General features: G+C 37.7%; 1 protein-coding gene across 3 annotated transcripts in view; it reads right to left on the reverse strand.

Annotated features, from left to right (window-relative positions):
* Positions 1-4537: 4537 nt before the first annotated feature.
* LOC129731480 (G protein-activated inward rectifier potassium channel 3-like) overlaps positions 4538-25460 on the reverse strand; it is a 52485-nt gene continuing 31562 nt past the window's right edge. Inside the window, exons 1-4 of one of the 3 annotated variants that reach the window (XM_055691521.1) lie at positions 22535-23072; positions 6954-7228; positions 6108-6890; positions 4538-5126 (exon numbers count right to left, since the gene is read on the reverse strand). In XM_055691521.1, coding sequence (XP_055547496.1) covers positions 4738-5126; positions 6108-6890; positions 6954-7228; positions 22535-22761 — 1674 coding nt within the window. In that variant the 5' untranslated portion in view covers positions 22762-23072 and the 3' untranslated portion in view covers positions 4538-4737. Of the gene's footprint in view, positions 5487-6107; positions 6891-6953; positions 7229-22534; positions 23073-25460 lie in introns of those variants that run through there. The other 2 variants (XM_055691524.1, XM_055691522.1) reach the window with 2 other exon arrangements.

Consider the following 25460-nt stretch of genomic DNA (forward strand, 5'->3'; position numbering starts at 1 on the left):
CTTAGGTCCTGTAGCCTACAGATCCGTACGATATTTGCGCTCTATAGAACTCTGATCCTCCCGGTGGCGCTCTACGGGCATGAATCGTGGACGTGGAAGAAGGCCGAGCGTAGAATCCTGCGATCAATACTCGGAAGCAAAATAAGGTGTGGTAGTAAAAAGAGTATAATTTATATAAAAGAGAAGTATACACAAACACGCTGGTTTTGTCAAGTTGATGAAACACGGCAGGTTACAGTGGGCTGGGCACGTAGCACATATGGCAGAAGAGCGACCGGCAAAGATAATATTTAGCAGAGAACCGGATGGAGGCCGACGACTTCGAGGCAGACCTCGCACGCGCTGGATGTGTGCTTTCGACAAGAATGACCGAGCAGCGAGTGTAAGAGGAGTAGAAAAACCGGTATTTCGGTGTTCATAAAAAAAACCGGTAAAACCGGTAAAAAACCGGTATTTTTAATTTTTTCTGACTAATACAAACCAGGGGCGACTCGTGGTCTTTAAACCTACTTGTTCAACTACAATATTCTGAAAATCATAGTTTGGGGAAATAATGACAATCATGCCCGTGGAAAAACGCAAGTCATTCTCTCTGTACTATTTGAAAATAAAACTGAAAAGTAATTAAATATATACAGATTTTTGGATTTGAAATTTATTTCTTACCTGGCATTTCAGGTCGCATCTATGTCACTGCATAATTATGTTTTTGCATTTATGAGTACCTATGCTTAATTACGACCCAGTTTTTTGCTGTAAGATTTGGACCACTTGTTTTGATCTCTTGTGTATACGATCCAGATACAACACTGGATAAATTCAATAGTGTTTGGAAAACTTTAATGAATGGATCCAGTGATATGATTACGAAGAACATAATTTTGAAACTTATATTAATAAAAAGTCATGCAGATTTTTATTTCAAGTTTCCTTCACATCGCGAGACTTAGTTTTAAATTAATGTATAAATTGAAAATTCTTAGTGGAACAATTATTGAAACTGTTGAGAAGAGAAAAAAAATGAAGAAGAAAATGAAATGACGATCAGACAAGAATTTACATTCTACGAATCCGGAGGAATCGAAGGTAAATGCTTCTCTATTCTGTTTGATGCTCTTTAAACAGTTCTTCCAAATTCAGTTGATCCTGAGAAAGCATTTTTCTCAGCTAGAATTATTATAAAATTCGCTGCGGTTTGGGCAACAACGCTTTGACCATGCTACAGCTATTTAAATTTCACTTTCTCAAGAATAAGGAGCAGTAATTTTAAGGACGAAATTCTTTATTGATTGATTATTTTATCCTGTAAACGCTTTGCATTAGAAACAACTTGTTCATAACTAGGCGCAACCTGTGCAATGCACACGGAGACGCCAAACGAAAAATAAATCTCTAATCCAAATTTATATTTATATATAATTTTTTTAGTTTTACCTTTAAATAGCACAAAACGAACAACGACTTACGTTTGTTCGCGGACAAGATTGCGATTACCGCCCCAAACTATGATTTTAAGAATTTGTAGTTGAACTGGTAGGTTCAAAATTCACGGGTTGCCTCTGTAAGTATGAGTGTGTGAAGAGATTAGCCGTTCTACTTAAAGAATAAATGTCTTGCTTTATTGATATGAAGTTTTTTGACATATTATCGATACACACAAATACATCATCTGAATCCAAGCAGAACAAACAAGAAGGAAACAAAAATTGACAAATAGGTTAGAGTAAATTAATATTCAATGTTGCTTCTGTCTAAATATATTTATTATATACACCGTCATGTGATTTGTAACGCCTACCTAAGATGGTAGCATTCATTAACCTTGCAATGATTTATGAATATTGTGACAATTTATTCCTTCAATTTTAAGAAAAATACCGGAAATACCAGTTTTTTCGCCTCTCCAATACCGGTATTTCGGTATTGGAAAAAATATCGGTTTTACCGGTTTTTGTTTTACCGGTAAACCACCCTAGCTCAGACATACTCGATATTATTTTGCTTTGTGAAATATACTAAAACTATGCCAAAACCGGTATCGTAGAATTACCATTTTGTGCTCAGTTTTTGTCCGATTTTAGATCTGTTTTTTTTTTTTTAAGATGGGTAGAAAAATGCTCATATGTGGACAAACTCTTAGAATTTGGATATTTGGTCTTAAAACAAAATGGCGTCGAAAAAACATCAAAAATTCTCAGTTTCTCAAAAATTCAGAATGGAGCCATTGTTAAGTTTAAATGTGTTCAAACTCGGGGAAATTTAGTTTTGCATAAAAATACACAAAAAATTATATATAGAAGCCAAGGCAAAAAAAAAGTCAATTTTTGTTGCACTGTGTAATTTGAAGCAGGGTAACGCGCTGTTAAGCCTATTTTCAAAGATTACTAGTACAAGATACCTGACTCTTGCAGTATGCAGCAAACACGATTGACGACTAATTTTTATGTTGATAATTTGATGATGACGGTAAGGTGTCGAAAGGTTAAGCAAATATTTTTCAATATCTTTGTATGGTCCTGCCATCTGATTTTCAATATTTTTATATGGTTCTGCCATCTGGTTGTCATTTTCATCTGGCACGATTATGCACGATAAATCGATTTTGCTAATCACTTTTTTTAGGCGCCTAAGGTATCTTGTTATAGTCATCTTTGATATTTTTCAACATCGCATTGGAAGCTATAGCAGGACTGGCGTGCAGAGAAGCGGCCTCATTATGACGAAGTCTCACATGATGCTAGGTTTCTGTCCACGATATCGACATCATAAGTATTACCCATAGAGCGGTGGAAGAGGCATTTGGACCTCTCAAGATGGAAGCTGCAAGGATTGGGCTTGTCATAAGCTCTACCAGAACCAGGGCTGAAAATTTTCACTGTCAGCAACACTAAAATGCGCATAAAACTTATTATTAGGGCATTGAAATTAGATGGCCGCACTATGCAAGGATATTGAAAATTAGCTGGCAGGACCACACAAAGATATTGAAAAAGACAAGCGTGTCCGCTGCATACTGCAATAGTCAAGTAACTTGTTCTACTCATCTTTGGTGACACTCAACATCAGTTTCAACTTGAGATAATGAAATTGCTTGTCACTCGCATCTTGTAATTTCAATTTTTTTTTTTTGGGTCAGAACAAGGGGTATGGTGACTGGCGGAGAGCCCCACAGCCCGTCGGATGTTGGTGCTGCGGCAGTGATAGATGGGAAATCATTTGAAGTAGTCGACGAATTTATTTTCCTGGGTGTATTGGTGACGTGAGACAATGAGGTTAGCCGTAGAAAAAGAGAAAGAGAGGGAAAGCGGAATCTAATCTGCGAGCTCTTGGTGGTTTTGAACATAGGATCGGTGGATACAGTCAAGTGGATAAAACATGACAGATTTCAATGGGCTGGACATGTAGCTAGAATGCCGGAGGAACGACCAGTAAAACCTATATTTGGTAGGAATCTCGATAGAAGCCGTCGCCTTCGGGTAGACCTCGCACTCGTTGGATGTGTGCTGTCGTCGAGGATGTTCGCTTAGTAGGTGTTAGAGGCGACTGGAGGATAGCAGCCCCGAACCGTAACATGACGACGTACTCGGCACTGGAAACTTCTTTTACGTTAGCCGTGCAAATTTATATACAAAAGTTTTTGGGTATAGGGGGGTTTAGTAACATTACTGTCTAGTGATGAAAGTAGGGAGTGGGTGATTATTGTCAGCTTTTTTTTATTTAAAAACATTGTATTTGAACCGTTGAGTAGTTCATCTTGAAAATATGCATATTAGGGGTTTCGAATATCGGACATGTTTCTAAGATATCAGCGTCGATTTCATTCATTGACGTGTACAGTCTCCAATACCTATCATCATGCGGTTTTGTCTTATTTCCAAAACGTAGTTGAGGTGACTGCTAAACCAAACCATTTTGGTTCAACTATTTATCCGGTATGTAGTTAAAAAGTCAATTTTTTTCTGCCTTGTAGCTCTTAGCAAGACGGAGTGAAAATGAAATTTGTTAATTTCATCTGTTATATCAGTTTTATCTGTTATGTCGCGCTATTTCATGGCATGTCACATCATGTTTTTTCATATCATATCAGCAATTTTGAATAAATAAAAATGCAAGAAGTAATATCAATTTTCCGTTGTCTTACAGGTATGATCATGGAGTAACAAGGCTAAAATTTTCTTAAATTCGGGGAAATTGCTTTTGCTTTGAACCTTTGTAAAACAAATAAAGGAAAGGATAAGGAACACTTTCTTATACTATCTTGTACTGTTAATTCTATTACCCAATTTGGCTTCGTGAAAAACTGGGATTGCATGAGGATCGAATAATAAGTCAATATTTATCATCATGGGGAGATGCATGTGAAAAGCTTCAGTATGATTTCGATTTTTGCTATCAGTTTTATACCATAGGCTGACACTGTTTATTCTTCCAATTCCGAAACATAGGTCCCAACATTTATATTACTGAACCTTTCGAGGTTTGAAGTAAATAATTCTAATCAATAAGATTTTCTTTCCCAATAATTTCAGCTATCGCGTCAATTTGCTAGCATTCGTTCAGCTTAAAATATCACTATTTAATTTTCGAATCTTAAAAACTATTCTCACATATTTGTACCAACACTATAGCAATATGTTGACACATAACTTAGAGTGCATTCACACGCATAGTTATCGAAATACTAGAATTAAAGCGTAGATCTTTTTGTCTCCCGTAGCAAAGTAACTGCATGCCGGATTAATTCGCGGAATCCGCCCGCATACGGTTCTCACCAAATGTGTACACCGTTTCGGAAATTGCGGGTGGCGGTGTTGAGCAGGGTTGTTCATCCGAGTGCCTTCTCGCGTCGGCAGGTAGAGGAATAGAAGCAGCGACACCAGGTTGCGCTGGTGCGCCAGCGTCGAATAGATTGCGTAAATTATTCTCCAGCTGCATGTAGGATCGCTGCCGTCGGGGAATGTTTTGGATCGTTAGGTAGGATCGATTCGACGGATGACGGCTGATTCGCAGCGATCCGGTTTCGTCCTCCAGGTTCACCGATTGGCTTAGGGTGTCCATCAGCGAGCGGTACTTGTGCTGCCAGCGCTTTTCCAGCAGTGTCTTGGAAGAGATGTTGTCGAGATTATCTGGCGAAAGATTAGCATAGAATGGATAGGTTTTAACGTCCTGTTTTGAAATAAAAGCCAACTTCCACCTTAACCCATCGTGAGGGCATGACTTACTTTCGTACGATGGATGGAAAATAGTATGAGATTCTTGAGGCTTGCAACGCACGGTACACTAAAGAAAATGGATGTTTTTGTTTGTTTGTTTGAATGCTTTACGGACAGTTGGTACAATGATGTGGAACAGTTAGAAGAGATCCTGGAGGATTGGAAGCTCCCCCACGTTCGTTTGGCGTTTTGGTATGATGACGGTCTACGAAAGCACGGTAGGGTACGCGCACACACATACACTTTAAGCAGGCATTTGAATCGTGTCCTCCACTATAACGATACAGATGGAAAAAAGAAAGGCAAATGACCAAAACGGGATCAACCGACAGGACGACGATCCCTATAATACTCAGCCTAATTTTTGTTTTCTAGTGTTGCCAGATCAGCAGCGTGTTTTCGTTTTACGCACCTTATGAAAGATTCTAAAAATATACCGGAATGTCATTCCGCGCTTGATAGCTATCTCAGTCTGGAGATAAGCGTCTTCTAAGATTCTGTCCGTCAATTATAGATTGTTGATCGATCGCTAACCTAATCAGAGTATCCTTGTCCAATTCCGAGATGACTTTTAATTGAAGATACACAGCCGGAAACAACAACTATCCGTTCGATCTTACTGATTTTAATTAAATTTTCAGCGATAACGAATTGAGTATTTATAATGGAATGCATGATTGATGATTCGCTAGATGACCTGCGATGAATTAAAGGTGAATAAAATGCGGTTTCAGAGGACAAAGGTCTAAAACATTTTAAACATTCAATGCAATAGATAATAAAATACAACCAGCAGCCAATTACTTGTTACTACCAATCAACATTTCACATCTGGCAACACTGCACCAAGCCAATTAATACATAATGCATTTTTGTGAACAAAATTCGACTTACCATTGCTCCTGTAGTCGTCCTGAATTTTATAGAACTCAGCCAACTCGCGAGCGGAGCACAGCGGCGTGTCTACTTGCTGGGTCTCCTCAAACTTACTGTAGTTAATTTCATAACCCTGGTTTTCCTTGTTGTAGAAAACCACTGGTTCGAAGCGGTGTCCCCAGAGAATCTCCGAGTTCACGTAACTGGAGCGGGCCTGCGTGGTCTGTCCTGTGGATTCGACACTACCCTCCAGAATTACCACCACCTCGAAGCGATCCTGCAGCAAATCAGTAGCCGACATATTGTACAACGGCGAATCCGAGTTCATCCTATGCACGACGATCTGCGGCCAGATGAAGAACATATCCGAAGCGCAGCCATCCACGCCAACCTCCAGCTCGGACTGATATTGATGCAAAATTTCACCCTCTTTGGTGGTCTTCGTACGTATCAACTGGGCCCGAACATTCGCACCGATGATGTGACTTTTGCGCATATCACCAACTCGGAACATGAAGCACAACTCGCCATCCCGCTGGCAGATAACTGCATTTTTTGAGAACAGCAGCGTCTGCGTTCGGTGCTTCGGACGGGTCATTTTGGCGAAAACGATTCCCACCATAAACGCCTGAATCATCACGCCGTAGATCGATTGGAAGCACATGATGAAAATCGCCTCCGGACATTCCTCCGTCGTCGTTCGGACACCATAACCGATGGTGTGCTGAGTTTCGATCGAAAACAGGAAGCATGACGTGAAGGATCGAATGTTGTAAACACAGGGATTCCATCCACTTTCGGCTAGAAAAAAAAACTCCTGTTAGAATCTAAAACAAACCTGGCAACACAGACAACGCGGCTCACCTTGATTATCCGGCAGGTGTAGTTCCTCCAAATCACCGTGTGTGAACGCAATCAACCACCAGATAACGGCAAAGAACAACCAGGAACCGATAAAACTGAAGGCAAAAACCAGCAACGTCCAGCGCCACTGGGCATCCACCAGGGTGGTAAAGATGTCCTGCAGGAAGCGCAGCCTCTGCTGCGATACCTTGGACGTGGAGATGTTACATTCGCCATTCTTCAGAATGGCCCGCTTGCGGTACTTGCGGGTTGTGCCCGGACGAAAGGCTCGGCTTCTGTTGAAATTAGAGAAAAAACGTGATTAAACAACACAACCGTCACGCGAAACTATCACAACAGCGTCTGATTACGATTCGTTGCGGCGAAGAGTTTCAATGGCCATTCGAGCTTGAAAGAATAACTGGAAGACTAGCGAAATTTAAAAAAAATTGTTGGGAGGAACTAAACGAATGTTTGACTGAACTGCATTGCGCACACACAAACGTTGAATCGAATGTGTCAATTTGATAAGATAAGAGCTTTTAACTTCGGGTTAGCTAGCCTCGGGAAGGTCAGTCATTTCGTACTAACTGACAGTGCTGCCGTTATACGGTTTGTTGGATATAATAAAAAAAAATTTTGAAAAACATAAGAAATTTTATTTTCTTGCCAAAAGTTTTGTAAACGTACCGATTTAAAAGCACATTCACTCATTAAATGGTGAACGGAAACTACAGAGGCATTCAAAAATTTAACTCTGCAACAATAATTTAATAACAAGTACTAAACATCACACGCTATGTTTAAAGACGTTTTTATTGAAGGTGAATGAACCTAAAATGTTTCTCCGCAGGATCATTGTTTTGAGTCCCCCAGCTTCAAAATATGATATTCCGGAAATATTTCATCGGTGAAAATTTATTTTATCCTCGATTTTTGATATGTTATATTACAAAATTATGCCTTTTGATTTTTTAAAAAATATAGAAACAAGATATGCAAAATCTGAAAACAGCATTTTTTCTCGCTTAAAATTACGGAAATTTTCGCATAAAAATATCATTTGTACGTTAAACCAGTCTAAAATGAGACTAAAAATACTGCATTCGATCATGTTTATTCTTCATCTTTTTCTGCATAATGTTGGATACCAAGTCTTTCGATACCCGTACCCGTTATTTAGTGTTCGTAGCAATTATCATAGTGATAAAAAGATCAAGATTCTTCATTATCAGTATCCGTGCCATCACAGTAGGCTTTTGTCTCAGTTGAATAGCAATTGTCAGAATGCGTGGTCACGAAGAGAATCGCGAAAAAGTGTGCCTCTTGTGCTACGAAAAGGCAAAATATCCGAGACGTGTTCATCAAAGCCTAAAGCAGGTCATCGTAAGACATTTTTTATCAAATTATACCGAAAATAATGATTTATACCCTAGTGCTTTGTGGTAGTTGCTACATTGCGGTGTACAGGTGTTCTAAAGGTAACTTTAAGGTGTTTAACTGTCTTGAATTTTTTTTTTTTTTCAATATATTTTTTTGTTAGGTTTGTCCTTCAAGCAAATTCCGGTTCACGACTATTCAACAAATCATGTCGTTAGAACCCGTAACGATTCCAACCATAACACCTGTACCCTCTGTCAGGTGGCCAGAGAGACGTCGAACTCGTTCAGAATTCCAAGTCACAAAAAGGCACAAAATAAGAAGCTTGAACAAACGAAGAAAGTTTTGAATGTTTGTTCATCATGTCTAACGCAAATCGCTCCAGGAAACAGGCATACCTGTTCAAAGCAGGTAAAAATTCAAAATCTTTGAATATTTCGGGAGATGTTCGAGAGAAATTTATTGCTCAAGCTATTCGCGAAAAAGATTCTGCTTCTAATAATCAAATTGGTTACCCAACGTTCATGGGAAAAGAACGCGTCTGACGGTGAATCAGCCATCTTCTACGAAGGGTCAATTCACGCATCAAGATATGCTGCATATGTAAGCAAATTTAAACCTGAGCATACCAAGGTATGCATGCTTAATATTGATGTATTATAATGGATGAGAGAATGAAATTTATTCATTTTAGACAATACATAAGCAAAGAGCATCCGTAAGGGAAAACGCTCAGCAATCCAGCCAGGACTACAGCCTGCGCTCCAGAGTATGGTTCATGAATTTTTTTGAGGTGGTAACATTGGACGCCGATCTAGCCTCAGGATCAGCGAAGTTGTATCCAATTGTTTTGTGCAAAACGGTGAACGGGTTGGTTGATTACGTGAAAGCCAGGCGAAATGTAGACAGTTGTCGAATTAAAATCGGCATGGACGGTGGGCAGGGATCATTGAAGATATGTTTAAACGTAGAAGAAAGCTCAGATGAACGCAACGTGATCAAAGACTCGGGTGTCCGGCGATCACTAATTCTTGCACTAGCCCCCAACGTTTCTGAAAATTATTCTAATGTTTCAAAGATTTGGAATCTACTGAAACTACAAACTCTGGAAGCTTTTGTAACAGGTATGGCAAAATACGGTAATGTTAGATAAACCCATTGCATTTATCTAATTTTATTACAGGTGATCTTAAGATCATCCATATTTTGGCTGGGGTTATGGCGAATAGCTCTACATATCCGTGTGCTTATTGCACTTCAAGCAAATCGGACTTGGGTGAAAAGAAGGGGCTGTTACGCACAATTGGTTCGATAAGGAGAAACGCTGACCTCTGGACTCGAAATGGAGGTACCAGGAAAAATGCAAAAAAAATTAAACAATACTGAGCAAATGCCCCCCGCCAGTGCTGCACATTTTCCTAGGGATTATAAATCGGATCTTCAATGCTGTTACGAAAGATTATCAGATGGAATCAGAAGCTTGGGCATCAGCGGCCAACGCAACTCGCCATTCCCAATTCGGTTTTGCTGGACGTCACTGCCGGAATCTGCTAGATAAAAGAAATATTATGGCGAGAGAACCAGCAGATAAATATTTCCAGTTACTGGACAGCCTACAACGTGTCGTAGATTCATTCTTTGGTGTAGCTCTATTGAGCTATTATTCAGAAGCCATCGAGACTTTTTGTAATGGTTGGATCATCGCAGGCTTACCTCCGACACCAAAATTTCACATTCTGAAATTTCATGTGCCGGAGTTCTGCGAACGACCACATAAAGGCCTTGCGAAATATTCCGAGCAAACGACCGAAGCTTTGCACAAGGACTTCGATAATATCTGACAAAATTACAAAATGCCAGAAAATCATTTGAACTACAAATCCAAAATGTGTGCGGCTGTTGTAGCGTACAACAGTAGTCACATATTATGACTCTTTTTCTGTCTCAGATATTAAAATATAATAAAACAAATACACGTCAACTTTTATAATACAAATACACGCTTACTTTTTAAATCGTTTTATAACCATGACAACTGCTACGCACACCACATAACGGTAACGCGTATCGAAAAATTATCAAATACCAATATTATGCAGAAAAAGATGAAGAATAAACATTATCGAATGCAGTATTTTAGTGTCATTTGATCATTTGATCATGTGATAAGCTATAATAGCAAGTTATTTTTTAATCAAATTTCACCGTTAATAAAGCTATTTTATTCTTTCTTTTTTATTAATTGTACGTTTGTAACTTAGATATTTTATAATAAATTATCAATTATTTATCTTGTGTGGCCAATCAAGAATGGTGGATATGAAGCTACTTGTTAAGAAAATGAAAATTATCTTACAACTAACTTAAATGTTAAATTATTGATCAAGGTCGGAAGTTGATAACAACTTCATTTAACATAGCTTCTGACATTTCGACACCAGTAAGTTTATGTAATTAGAGTATACCAATTTAATCGCACAGATGAACAAAACTATTATGAATAATAAAAAAAAATATTTTCCTCATAATAGTTTTCCACAAAATCAATTCTGTTGCATTCTATAGTATAAAAGCACACTGTGAATGCTAGTGTAAACGAATCGCCATGATTACAATCTGGTGCATTTCTTTTTACAGTTACCTATGTACAACATCTATCAGATAAAAATGGAAACTGTGATTGGAATATTTATAAATGAACTTAAGATATCAGTTTTTTGTGTTCTCGCTCTGGAAATAGCAGAGGAAAGGAGTACATAAAACAAATCAACATTTTATCAATGCACAGCTCCTAACAACAGTATCGCACGCTTAGCCTGGGTGCTAATAGTGGTCTCGACTAACTAGATTAAGTTGAGAGAATTCGTTATCGATATTGTTTTTTTGGCACATTTTGCATGTGTAGGATAAGTGCAACGATACACCGTGCCCCAGTGCTGAGTCGAGAAATATTCCAGCTCGAAAAGATCCTCGACTCGATCGATTACTTGTTCATTAAGCAGACAGTATGTGAAGTAGAGAGAGCGAAAATTAAGCGAACTGGAAATATGATACAGTTTTGAAAAAATATACCGCATCCCGACGGGACATGAACCCGCAATCTCCCTGTCTCCGGCATGGTGTTTTGACCAATTAAACTACGGGGGACGGTGATACTGTTCCACAATCTATATCGTATCACATTCCACTGCCGACTTATTCTATTGCTCATCCCTAACTACACACACTGCTGTGCAAGCGTTATTTATAGACTGAAAGGAATGTCTCATCACACACAGAAGAGTCAGCTGGTGCTGATAACTCTTGTAGACCTGTGTGATCGAGACCAAAGTCAGTCTGCGTCGTGCTTGCAAGTGCGACGCAACTACGGAAGGTGTTCCGTACGGCTAAATTTTTTCGAACTAAATTTCTATTTTTAACAACGGCTTTTTCCCGTTAACACGCAAGTTCATTAAGCAGACAGTATGTGAAGTAGAGAGAGCGAAAATTAAGCGAACTGGAAATATGATACAGATTTGGAAAAATATACCGCATCCCGGGGCGTACTTAAACGATAGCCTTCATTTTTTTAAATATTTGATGGAATAGTTCTATGCGATTTTCGTATTGGTTTCTGATGATGCCACTTAAATTCAACGTCGGTTTCTGTTAATTTGTGCTGTGACTGTTTTTCAAGAAAGAAGAAGACACTGTCGGTACATAATAAACATAATAGATTAAAAATAATAATGTGTTTTTGCAAGAATTCTGAGGAGTATACATACTGGTTTCAGTTGGTTGCTGCTAACGGTATTTTATAAAAGGAATGTTCCCTAATCTACATGAACAAACTGATTATTGCATATCTTCCAGTTGACTTTGACAAATTTTTGCTGTGGTCGAAGTGTTTTTTCTTCAGTTAAAGTTGTTGTAAGTGGAATGTTCAAATACTTAACATGCCGTTGAATTAAAATTAAATTCGTTGTTTTTGTTCCAGTTTTGCGAGTTAAGGCACGAGTAGTAGCAGGTCAATAAAAGTGTCAGGCTCCGCAACACTGAAGATAGAATACTAAAAAGTCAGGAAATATACGAGTCCCGAAGGGAAGTTGATCGGTTAAGAACAAGACGAGCTCGAAATGCGCCGACGTTCGACACCCCATATATCTCAAAATCGTCAGTTACACACTTAGTTTCCATAGTCTTTAAACGAGTCTTGAACAAAAGAAAAATAAAGTATAATAACTTAAACACTCAATTGAGAGAAAAATGCTAATCAAATATTCTCAAATACTACTACTTTATAGATTCAAGGTCAAATTTACCACCGAACAGATGCATTGCTGCCACTACTCGATGGCAAATGTCCTTGAAGCGACAATTGAGCCGTTGAGAACAAAAGTGGTACATGTGCCATTTTTACACTTTTTGGGTTTTTTGCATAAATTGATGCAGAACGCAATAATGTACTAGAATATCCAAGAAAAATCGAGATTTGATAACCTAAGCCAAAGTTATAGCCAACAAAATTTTTGGTAATTAACATAATCACCATTTCGTTGAGAGCAAAAGTGGTACATGTCCAGTCTGTGCATGTTAGATGAATTGTAAGTCAAGAATCTTAGGATATAGAACACTAATGTCTTCAGTAAAGTTGGTCAAGTGATTGAGTACTTTCCGATGAAGATCTGTCTTCTTTGGAATTTTCTCACTACGTGGCGCTAGTGTACTCGTGACTATTTTGTAACAGAAAGCATTTTACCTATTTCCAAATACGTATACATTAGCGCCACGAAGAGACAGAATTCCTTAACAAACAGGTCATCATTCTATAGTACTCAATCACTCGGACAACTCTGCTGAAGACATGAATGTTCTATGTCCTATGATTAGAGAGCTATAATGCATCCTTCATGCTCACACTGGACATGTACCACTTTTGCTCTCAACGTTTTCTGGTTGTCATTATTTTTCCCATAAAACAAAAGTGGTACATGTTTTTCCATTAAAGTTTGTGTAAGTTTCTCAACCGGAACTCGTTATGCTTTCATGTACCGTCCCTTAAAACCTTTCCAGCAATGATTTAGTGGAGTTATGCTGGAAAAAATTGTTGAAAATAATTTACTATTTGAGTGTTTTCGTTTATCGCGTCTCCTGAAAAATTTACTCAATGGCACATGTACCACTTTTGCTGTCAACGGCTCAATTCTGACAGCTAACTACAAAGGAGAAGTGGTAATAATCCCGCGTATCTCGATTACTCCTACCGATTTGCCGTTAAATTTTAAACGTCTGCAATTTCCCGTGCGTCGCGCATTCGCGATGACCATTGATAAAACCCAAGGACAGTCACTGAAAATTTGTGGCATAAACTCCGAGTGGACAGCTCTATGTCGCATATTCACGTGACCCTGACCCCGACATTGTGGAATATATAGAATTTAGTGGCTAGGGCCGCCTTGACCACTTTTACATGTTTCGTATATTCCGAATTTTAAGCTTGAATTATTAAGAATTCTGAAGTTTTTTATAAAATCTGTTCCAGTGAGATTGGCCAGGCAGAATGGTATTACTATATTTGCTTTAAGCAAAGGGTAGGGAAACGCGTAACAATTTTTTTTTGCTAAAAATTGAACATATTATGAGAAATCCAGTTTTGATAAATAATGTTCGGTTGTTTTTCTTTCTGGGACGGTAGCTTCAAGTTAGTTTTAGAGCCTTGCGTGAAAGTAACGTCCCAATAGAAAAAGGAAAAGAAGCAAATGCGCTTTTTACGCGGTTTTTACGTGCGTTTTTTACGCGGCTTTTTTACGCGGATTCCGGAGTTTACGCGGTTTTTTTACGCGGATTCCGGAATTTACGAGGTATTTTTTGCGCGGATTTCGGTTTCTCGTCACTCGGATTGCAGAATTTACGCGGTTTTTTATGCGTTTTATTACGTGGCACGTATGCCCCGCGTAAAAAGCGGCATTAGTGTAAACTGGATTATCCATTTCTCAACGCTTAATCGTAAAATTTGGAATATTCCTATTGCCTGTTAAATTGTCTTCTTTCTTCTAAAGTTTTATGTATACAGGTTGGACTCGACTATCAAGAGACTAGATTATCCGGAATTTTGGACTCGATTATCCGGAATAATTTAGTTTTTCATTTTGTTTTTAATTTTATTTTAAAATTTTACCTTTCCTATCCATTTTGGGATATTTGTTCCATTCCTGTCCCTATTGACTAGCTTTTAAATAATTGTAAAAAATAATGTAATAATTTCCTTCAGAATAATTAAAAGAATGACTGTTCATTTTCAGAAATGTATTGAAATGATTTGATTAAGGTTGAAAGGTGCTTCATAATGTTCAATGAAATAAAAACGTAGAATTTTACGAGCGCAGGATTGAAAAAAAAACTAAAAATATATCAGAGCCGAAACATATGAAGGTATGAGCGGGGGCCTAGTGTGGTTGGTAACGTCTCCGCCAACGTAACGTCACGCTCGACGCCTGGGTTCGAATCCCACCGCCGACATATGTGTCGATGGTTGTGAGGTGGCGTGATCCACTCACAACCAACCCAACTGGTCTAGATTCAATCCTAGCCGACACCGGGAGATTTTCTTAGGCGAAAAATCTCTGGGATCACGCCTTCCATCGCATGAGGAAGTAAAGCCGTTGGCGCCGGTCCGTTAATAAACGGGTCGTGAGTTAGGGTCCTGGGTGTGGAGTCGTCTCCCTGGGCGTCGGTGATTGGCCACAACAGTGGCGGAACTAGACCGACGGAAAATAAGCGAGAATAAAAAAAAAAATATCGTAGGTATGTTTTTTAGCAGCAGTTAGATATTTCAGTTTTTGCAATACAACAATCAGTAAAACTCAAGGCGGCGGTACGAAGTTCGCCGGGTCAGCTAGTTTTACATAAACCTTTCTGCGTGTTTATGCGTCTTTCACACAATTTTGAAGTGCGTATTTTCATTGATTAAAAACCAGGATTCTATATATATTTTTAGTATCAATTATAGGAAAACATAAGTTAAACGAACTTGCAAGTTAAATTTTAATATTCTTTCGTTAATTGCAAATTTTAAAGCACTGGCATGTCTGCGTCGTGAAAAATCCAAACGTTTGTCTGGTAGTGACAAACTGAATTTTATTTGCTGTAGTTTGCTCATACCAAATTTCAGAATGAATAAAGAAAAAATGCAAGCAAATATTCGCGCATTAGCGGATTCACTAGCAAAGAACGACATTAGATGAAGCAAATATTTACTTAATTTTTGTTTGGCAAATACATCAGCAAACATGTTTTTGCAAATAATTGATCAATATATTGATACTAGTTGACTACGTGGCTAGCCACTTTCAAATGCATTTTGAACTTTTAAAAGTTGGTATTTAATCTAAAATGAAATTTATTTTTGGAATATCGAGTTGAAGTTCAAGATGTAACTGTGACACTATCGACAATTCGATGCAGATGGCCAGCGCTGGTTTAAAACTTAATTAATTATCTAAACTGCGATAAATCCTTCGTTCAGTAGATCGTGGATTGATTGCTTACTCGAAAACGAAACTGCATCTCGCTTCTTATACGGATCCACTGCACAGCTGTTTTCTCCAATATCTAAAGACTTTTTCTCCATTATTTGATTATTTTCGAAAAATTGTTTTCTAACGATTTAATTTTTTTTTAAATTTCATAACTTGAATAATAGTTCATATTCTCAATTGTTTGATGTTACATATGTTATATTCAAACTAAACTTACAAAATAACCAAAAATTAATGTGATTGAAAAGAAAAACAATTTACAAAAACCATTGCTCATGAAAAAATACTGGATTGCTCAAAAAAAATATTTACACATGCAAAAGTTTGTCTCTGCAATTTGTTGTTAACAATAGCAAAGCTTGGAATAACGAAGTACTGTCCTCTTTTAATACTTGATGGGTAGTTCATATTCCTCTCTAATACTCCGATATAACTTCACACATGATAAATGACGCGCATGAAACATCTGTCATCTGCGTTCTGTCACAGAAACCTTTTCTAGTGTTGCGTAACAACATAACAATTCTCATCCCATCACCACCACCTTTGTTTACTTCTTTTTTTTTGTCTTTTTCTACATAAGCAAACAAATATTATTTAATAAAAAATAAAAAAAGTTTGCTTACTGTAGCGCATTTGCAGGATAGGAGATAAACCGATGATTTATTTTTAAAACTTTTAAAATTTTATGTCGATATATCAAAATATCTTAAATCAAAACTGTTGATAAGATTTAACATAATGTTCAAAAATAATGGCCAATAGCTTAACCCGATTCCGGCGTAGTATACTTAAAGAATTATTTGGGGTACAATATGTGCAGCACGTCTTGTGTAGGTTAAATGTCTTCTATTTTTAAAAGTATCGAAAAAAAATTATATTGCTTTATCTTTGAGTACAACTTCTTGAGAACATTTTTGTAAATTTTGTTAGAGCTTTGAGTAATAGGGAGAAAGTTGGATAGATTTCAAGTGCAGCTTGTCACGCGCCATAAGCTAAACTTGAAACTCGATATGATGTTTTGCATAAAAAGGTTTTGGCGAGTTACAACCGGTTTTCTTCAATTTTTTATAAATGTTCGTTATTAACGTCTTCGGTCGTAATTGATATTTTTAATAAACAAACAACTTTTTGCTATCGAATAACTGTACTATTGAAAAATTACAATTTCAATGCATATAAAAATTGCTACACACTTAAAAAAAAACAAACTGCTTATTTTCTCGAACAAAAAGGTTTATAATCCCCATTATTTTCTTGACTTTTCCATAGTCTATCCTCAATGAACTACAACAGGAACTGCCTTATTGCATCACTTGAAAACCTAATTTTTATGGTAATGCCATGACATTACAGAACTTATTGAACATGTAACTATGAAATAACGTTCATAATCAACCGACAGTGGTTTGGCTCACTTTAGATTTCATTTACATGCTTGATATCTTTAATACTATGTCTTTCTTACATCTTAAAATTGCCTTCCGCCCTTTATTACGTTTTTGGCGAGTTTTGTCGATGCACCTGCATCAGAACCTAAAGCCATGTGCTAATTTAATTGATTTCCTTACGGCTGGCTTCATACCAGGCGAGAGGAGGTGAATGGAGGACTAAAAGCAAAGGTAACTTGTAGTCAGAACAGGAGTGTTTGCGTTGCTACCCACAAAAAAATAACAAACTGTAGTGTACCTCAGCTTCAGAATTTGCTTGGGAAAAAGGCAATTTGAGTAACTTTCGTTTATCGTGCGCGTGACTGAAAGACAAGCAAACTATATATATTCCGATTAGATGGACAACCAAATATTGTGCGTCATTTCAAGCAAATATTTGTTTCGTGTAATAGCCGCTTTAGCTTTGATATCAACTTATGCTAAATTCGAACCGATACTGAAAATTCGGCTAACTACAACTTTTTTTCGTTTAGCACATGATCCGCTTTGTCTGCACACTTAAGGCATGATATCTGATCAGCTTAGCGATAGCAATAAATGGTCCAAAAACACATTGAAATAAATGACAGTGCGAGAAACACAGATTCCGATGAGTGATAAAAGAAAGAGTCCTCTGATACAGAGAAATCTGGAAAACCGCTTGTAAATTCTTCCATTTGCTTGCTTTGGCCAACAATTGACCGAAGCAGTCCCCACGAATGTAAACACTTGTCCATTCTCACTTTTCTTTGATCATTCAGACAAAAACCATGCTGTTATTCCTGCTTTTTTCAAGATTGTTGTATAATGCAGCTCAAGAAAACCGCGGTCAAAACGATCGTCAACTTGTTTATTTTTTTCAATTTGGCGGTTTAAAACAAACCACATTTAGAACACAAGTTAATATAAAAAAATTCGTAAATTAATTCGTAAATTCGTAAAATATTTCGCGCATCGGGTTAGGTACGGACATTCTTCATTTTCCTTTCTTATGTTATTGTTATTGTGTTGTAAAGATTCTAATATTGGCATACATTCGCAATGATGTATCCAAAAATAAATGATAATGCTTTAAAAAGTAATGAAAATCAGAATTAAAAAATTACTAGTACCCATATATACAAATATATATATATATATATATATATATATATATATATATATATATATATATATATATATATATATATATATATATATATATATATATATTTATTTTTTTTTTTAAATAACTATGTTTCTGTCGCAAAACTAAGAAAAACCATTATATACTTCCAAAAAAAAATCATCTTTTTCTCAACTCATTTTGGAGTAGACTAAGGGGTTTTTACGCGAGGGATGCGTTCCAAATTTAGATGGGCCCGCGTAAAAAAGACTTTTCTGGGTTGCAAATACATATAACAAAGAAAACCGTCTTGAAATGTTTGGACCCCCCTTGAATATGATAGTGGTCAATCTAGAGATCGAAATGCCATATTTTAAATTTTGAGTATTTACACCAAAAATGGTGAATTTGTTTGAAAACTCATATATGATCACTCGTGTCCTAAAACGAAAAACGAGATTGAAATGAGATCGATATCTTGTACCAATTTTTGAGTAATGGAGGAAAGCAAACCGCGTAAAAAATCGCGTAAAAAGACCTTAGGGACCATACTTAAATGACGTAGCGTTCAAGGGGAGAGGGGGGATATCATCGACAAACTGAAACAGAGGGGGAGGTGGGGTTTGGATTATAATCGACGTAGCATTTATTTAAAAAGATCGAATTTTTACAGGAAAAATGTATACTAAAAATACACTAGAACATTGCGCAAAGTTTTTTTTTTCCTGTATGGGCTTCCTCACTGCGACCAGAATCGTAGATCTATTGTGAGATATGCCCGGGTGTCTGCTGTATCCCGCACTTCTGTTAATAGCAATACCTCTATTGAGAAGTGGCATGCTTATTATTATTGTTCATCAGTGCTTGTGTACAATGTGCTACTCTTCCTCTACACGCTTACTGTTCTACTATACCGATACTCGTTCCTCTTGCCAAATATCACCAATTATAATTCCCTGGAGAAGTTTCGTCGTGCGTCCTTCTGGCCAGTTTTATTGATAAGAGGGACTTATTTTTTTGTTAAGAGGAAGTCACGCAAAGGTTTTTTGTAGATTTCAGCGTAAAGGAAGGGTAACTGGTGTGGGGAGCCTGAGAATAAACCCATGCTTAAGTCCTTTTTTTGACATCGGATGGCCTGGTTCTACTAAGATTCGAACCCACGACCATCCGCTTGACAAAGCGGACTCTGTAACCTTGCAGCTACGCAGCTCCTCACGCAGCGAAAGCTGTCAAAATCTTTTTATCTGTGTCATTTTGAAATCTTCTGAAAGCTCTGCTACATAAACAACCGCATGAATTTCAAAACACACAATCTGTTTTGAAAATAAAAATCGTCGTTTCTCCTTGTGGCTTTTAATATTGAAAATTACAAGATACTCCTTTCTTTTCAAAGCAGGTAAGTGCAGGGATTAATTTTTTTTTGCGAATTCCGGGACATTTTCTGTGTTTTCTACAGACATAGATCACGCGATGTTGTATCATCTATACATCTATAACATCTTTCCTTTTCGTACCAAAACGCAACATCATATGAAATGCTGTCACAAGTGTATTCATGTGTATACTCATGAGTGATAAATAAATTTAATTAGACATGGTGATGTTTTTATATAATTTTTTTGGTACATATGTTACCACTTGTATTTTTGTACGTTTTTCTTAGAACCGGAGGGGAGGGGAGGGGGTTAATCGAAAGCTACGTTTTTTTTCAGGGGGGGTTAAAGTTTTGTAACCTAATGCTACGAGGGGGAAGGGGAGTTTTTTTCCCTGTCGTGGAAACCACTGCGACCAGTATTTAGATCTATTGTGGTGTTTGGGGGTTTGAAAATCATGAAAAAAAAAATACTACGTCATTTAAGTATGCTCCCTTACTGTATTTTTCGCTTAACAATATTCAATTTTTGGACAGTTTTGAGCTTGACGCCGTTTTTGCTCGGTTTATCGGCAGTGATCTTAACAATGACTTATTCAAATTTTAAATACAAGTTTTTCGAATTTTAGAACTATTTGAAAACTAATATTGCCAAAAAATATTGAACTCACCCAAAGTCGAAGCAAAATTAACTAGTCAATGATAAACAATGACAAAAGGTTACCGTTTAATATTTACAAACATTCCGATGAATTGCATGAATTGTTCTGCATCTTCGCGAATATTCCTCCCAAATTGACAATTCATCACGATTTGTTTTAACGCTTGCATGTATTAGCGTCATGGGTTTTTTCGATACCAAGTCTTCGAGTGCATTCGCAAACGATGAATCAATTTTGTAGTGCGGACGCAAAAATCCACAGATTCGATTTTTTTCCTGAACGTTTTCAAATTATTCAAAAATTGAACGATGTCGAATCGACATAATAGACCAAAAAAAAACACTACATTCACTAGAATTTATACTGCATGATTTTTTTCTAAGGACAGTCACAAAATTGAAAATGGAGATTATTAATCCATAATGGTTTTCACAATCAAAAATTAATTAATATAAAAAAAACTAGTTTTTTTTTATTCTCGCTTATTTTACGTCGGTCTAGCTCCGCCACTGTTGTGGCCAATCACCGACGCCCAAGGAGGCGACTCCACACCACACCCAGGACCCTAACTCACGACCCGTTTATTAACGGACCGGCGCCAACGGCTTCACTTCCTCATGCGATGAAAGGCGTGATCCCAGAGATTTTTCGCCTCAGAAAATCTCCCGGTGTCGGCTAGGATTGAATCTAGACCAGTTGGGTTGGTTGTCAGTGGATCACGCCACCTCACAACCATCGACACCTATGTCGGCGGTGGGATTCGAACCCAGGCGTCGAGCGTGGTTGGCGGAGACGTTACCAACCACACTAGGCCCCCGCTAAAAAAAAAAACTAGTATCCGGACGAAATATTTTCTATCAAACATTGATAAATTATTTCAGTCCTCCCACAACCCCCGGGTAAAATTTTTTTTAGTGTATTACGATACGTATTACGTAACATTTGTTCCCTAACATATATTTTTGATAAATCAATCTATGTGATTTTTTGTTAGTTTCAGTTGGTTTTTGTGAATATTCACGTTGGATTAATTTGATTTCAGATAAATTTCGGCTGTGGTTGGAGTATTTTTGAAAGAAGAAGACATTTTTAGTACGTGTTAAAAATAATGCAATAGTTTTCGGAAAAACAATTTTTTTTACCCCTTTTACAAAAAAAAAGGTTTGCATGTCACATGGACAGAGACTTAATAAAAGGCATAACTCGGTCGCAGAACTACACATGTTTAGAAGAACGTCAAATAAACTTGATATACATAAATTATCAAATCACATAGTAATATTTTTTCTTTGTGGTCAGTTTGCTCATTTTCACCTCTACTATCTACGCTCGCATGCAAACAGAATATTGACGTAATTCTCTTGATAAATTCTCAGTGACAAAAACAAAATGCATCAGTGCCTACGTACTAACTGCAACGGCGCTACCTTCGAAGAACGTTATCTATAGACAGTATTCTACAATTCTTTCCGACGGCTGCTTCCCACACTGCCCAATAAAAACACATTAAATAAGATCACCTCTGGCGATTGCGGCCACCAGATCACAAAGGCAAAACTGGATCTGATTTTTAAGGTTTCGAAAAAACACTGTCACACGAAAAGATAGCAACAGATAATTAGGTCCGCAGTATGTTACGTCTGTAATCGGTTACGTTAATCGCTGCCAGTCGCAACGAAAAAGCAAAAATCTTAGCAGTCACGTTATGGCGATCAATCAAATTGACGCTACTCCGCAATTCAATTAAAAACATCGCCCCATCGCAGTAAGCAGTGTTTAGTCGTTAAAAGCCACCTGCACTGCACCAACCCTGCTGGAAAACGTGAAGCTCATGACATGCTATCGAAAGCATAAAACGTGCCAAATTTCTTGTCGCACTCCATCTAAATATGGGTTGATAATACTCGAGCAGTCATTGAATTCTGAACAGTCCCTCAAATCCGCCGAATATAAGCTGATTCAATGTTGTTTTTGCGAGAAAAAATAATTCGTCATTTGTCACCGTTATCTCTGGGCAAAGTTTATTATTCAAATTGCTGGTATTTTTCGAAAGACCTCACGCGTTATCACGCCAGAGTTCATGGGAATGTCATTCAACAAAAGGAGCTGCATGGTAGCTGCAATAGCTCTGCTTACCTTCTGCCCAGTGAAGGCGATTTAGGTGCATAAACCAGCGGAGTTGGTGGAGTCTGTGGGCTGCTCTGCTGTCGCGCCAACTGTTGATAACCACCGTTCTTTCCCCCGATTAAAATCGGCTGCAGCTTATCAAACGGGCCGCCCAACAACTTCTGGTCATCGCGGACCTCCTGAGATTCAATGTCTCCGATCGGCATGTTTAGATTTTTCTTCTGCTCGAAGCTCATCGCTTAGTCACAGTCACAGTTTCTATCACTTTCAAACTGTAGTCACTGTCAGCAGCCAAATCTGGCACAAAACATCTCCCTTGCGCCCAGCATTCGGAACCAACCGGTGTGCTAATCAGTGGATTAGCAATATTCCGCACCTACTGCCAATTCGGCACGTTCATAAAGCTCCCCAAAGTCACTGCCGAAGTCGAACAACCGAATCTTCCTTACTCACGAAATGAACTGATAATTTTCAGTCAACCGATTCCAAGTCAGTTGGAACTCAGAGCCGAATCCGTACGTTCGCGTCTACCGTGCGTGCAAGACTAATCCGAAATCGGTTCCAGCTATCAGCAGTAGGCAAGGCTGTCCTCGTCCAACCCATTGGCTATTATCGATAGTTCCCCCCTTCGGACACACTTCCGCTCCCTGCTGAGAGCCCCACATTCACCAGCGTTAACAGAATATGCACACGTTGCGCTGCGCTGCTTCGCTCTGCCCCTCACCGGTACTGTGATGGGGCGGTCTCCGTTATCAGCAGCCAAACAAATTTTCCACTCCTCAGTGTACGTTCCCTTCACCACCACTAGTGGCTATGACTTTTGTCTGGTGCCGAACAATCATCGTTGGAAACGATTTTCATCACTCGATGGGATGTTTACCGTTGAATTCAATCGGCGCTCAGGTAGAATGGCAGGAGATGAAAAAATGTTTTATCTTAATTTTCTTTGCAAATTCCGTTAAAAGCGGGGATGCACCTTATATCACACTTTCAACAAACTCAGAGAGGGTAAATTTTTCAAATTTACTTCAAAGGTTTATTTGGCGACAAAAACGTAAAATTACATCAGCTTCGGTATGTGAATTTTACGTCACTGTAGCAATTCATGGAATAAAAATCAGTATTAAACACATATACATCCGTGATTGGTGGAAATTCCATCTAGTCCAGTTTTTGCTGGTTCTTCATCTCGTTTTTTCAGAGACTTAAATGAGTTTCCTCGTAAACATAACGTTGAAGCGACGAACCCGGTAAGCATCTTCTATACGACACTCTCACGTAAGTAAACGCGTTTTGGTAATGCCCGGGGCACCAAAATTCACAGTAAAATGGTTGGATAGCTAATATCATTCATTTTATCCGGTTTGAGCTTTTGGAGTGCACCTGTATTGACCACACAGTAAAAAAAAATCAATATTACGCGTAACGTGAAATATCTTCTCATTCAAATTTCAGTTACTTCAACGTAAACCATGATTTTGTTTGAAAATTATGTGCAATATCATTTCAATTTCAGTCGTTCTGACGTATACCACGATTTCGTTTGAAAAATGTGTGCAATATCATTTGAATTTCAGTTAGCTTCTGACGTAAACCACGAGTTTGTTTGAAAATTAAGTGCAGTATCATTTAAATTTGCGTGGAATATTATGGAATTTTCTATCATAAGCGATGGAGGCAATTCTTTATATGCGATGCGACATAAAGACTTTATGTCAAATCACAGATAAAGCATAAAAAAAAGATAAAATGAGAACAAAAACTATTTTTTTAACTTTTGTGGACGCCATCTTTTTTTTCCCAAGAGCTCCCGAGTTAGGTCCTTGTTTATTTTAAAGGTTTGGGTATCTTATAACAAGTGTATAACAAGTGTATAACAAGTGTATTTTTGCGATCACCTGCGACCAAGCGATTTAGAACGTATTGAAAATGTTTGTTCCCTCTGGGAGATACATAAAAATTGCAGCGCTTTTACATAAAAGTGAAGAATAGCCACCATAAACGTCAGTGCTTTATTCTACCATCACAAGGAACATTGCGCTTTCATGCAATGAACATTCTCTCTCCCTCCGTTATTTCAGTATCCGTAAAAAAAAATTAAAGCCAAGCCATTCATCAAGCGCAGTGAAAGCGTGTTCGTATGATACTCACTGTTTAAAATTTTTTTTATTCTGAGTTTCATTGTGTGAACGGTAATGTTGTAAACTCGGTTTGTGTATTGTACAGTAGCATTACGCGACTAGTGATGGATAAGAAAAATTCTGCCACGAAAAAAATTTCAGCGTTTCATTATGATAACGACAGTAAGCGTCTCGTTGATAACGCCATTTTCGTTATACCAAAGGAACGGTGAATATCATTTGTTTGAATTCTCAAAAGATTTTATTGCGTGACCATGAACGATGCGCGCGAATTATTTTATCAGAGTGTGGCAGCTCGATTCAACGATGAAATTCAAGTGTGTTTAAAAGGGTGAAAATTGAAGAAGATTGGCTGTAATTTTCACAAAATTTCGGTAGTGAAAATGATTTTTATCAGCCCTGATACATATAATTAAAAATATTGTCACTATGTTTTGTGACTGGACACCCTAATAAGCTTTTTTTTGGCTGTTGACAAATGTCTACATTTTTAAGTAAAATTAAAGCACTTGGATTTTTTTATCTCAGAAACGCTGTATATCCAGAACGCCTTGATCGATATTCACCAAACTTAACATAAATGTTTTTTTACAAATGGGAGGGCGGCCACGAAAGGAAGGGAAAGGATAAATTCCGAAAATAGCCATGTATTTGTTTTTTATACAAAAAAAATACACGCTTCTAGCGTATGCGGTAAAAAATGGACAAAAATTGCCGATTTTTCATGGGTTTATCTTTAATCGCACTGACGAAACTACTCATGCATCATCAATCATAGTAACCCATGAGTTAGC

The sequence above is a fragment of the Wyeomyia smithii genome, chromosome 3 (assembly GCF_029784165.1).
Source record: "Wyeomyia smithii strain HCP4-BCI-WySm-NY-G18 chromosome 3, ASM2978416v1, whole genome shotgun sequence".
Taxonomy (NCBI): domain Eukaryota; kingdom Metazoa; phylum Arthropoda; class Insecta; order Diptera; family Culicidae; genus Wyeomyia; species Wyeomyia smithii.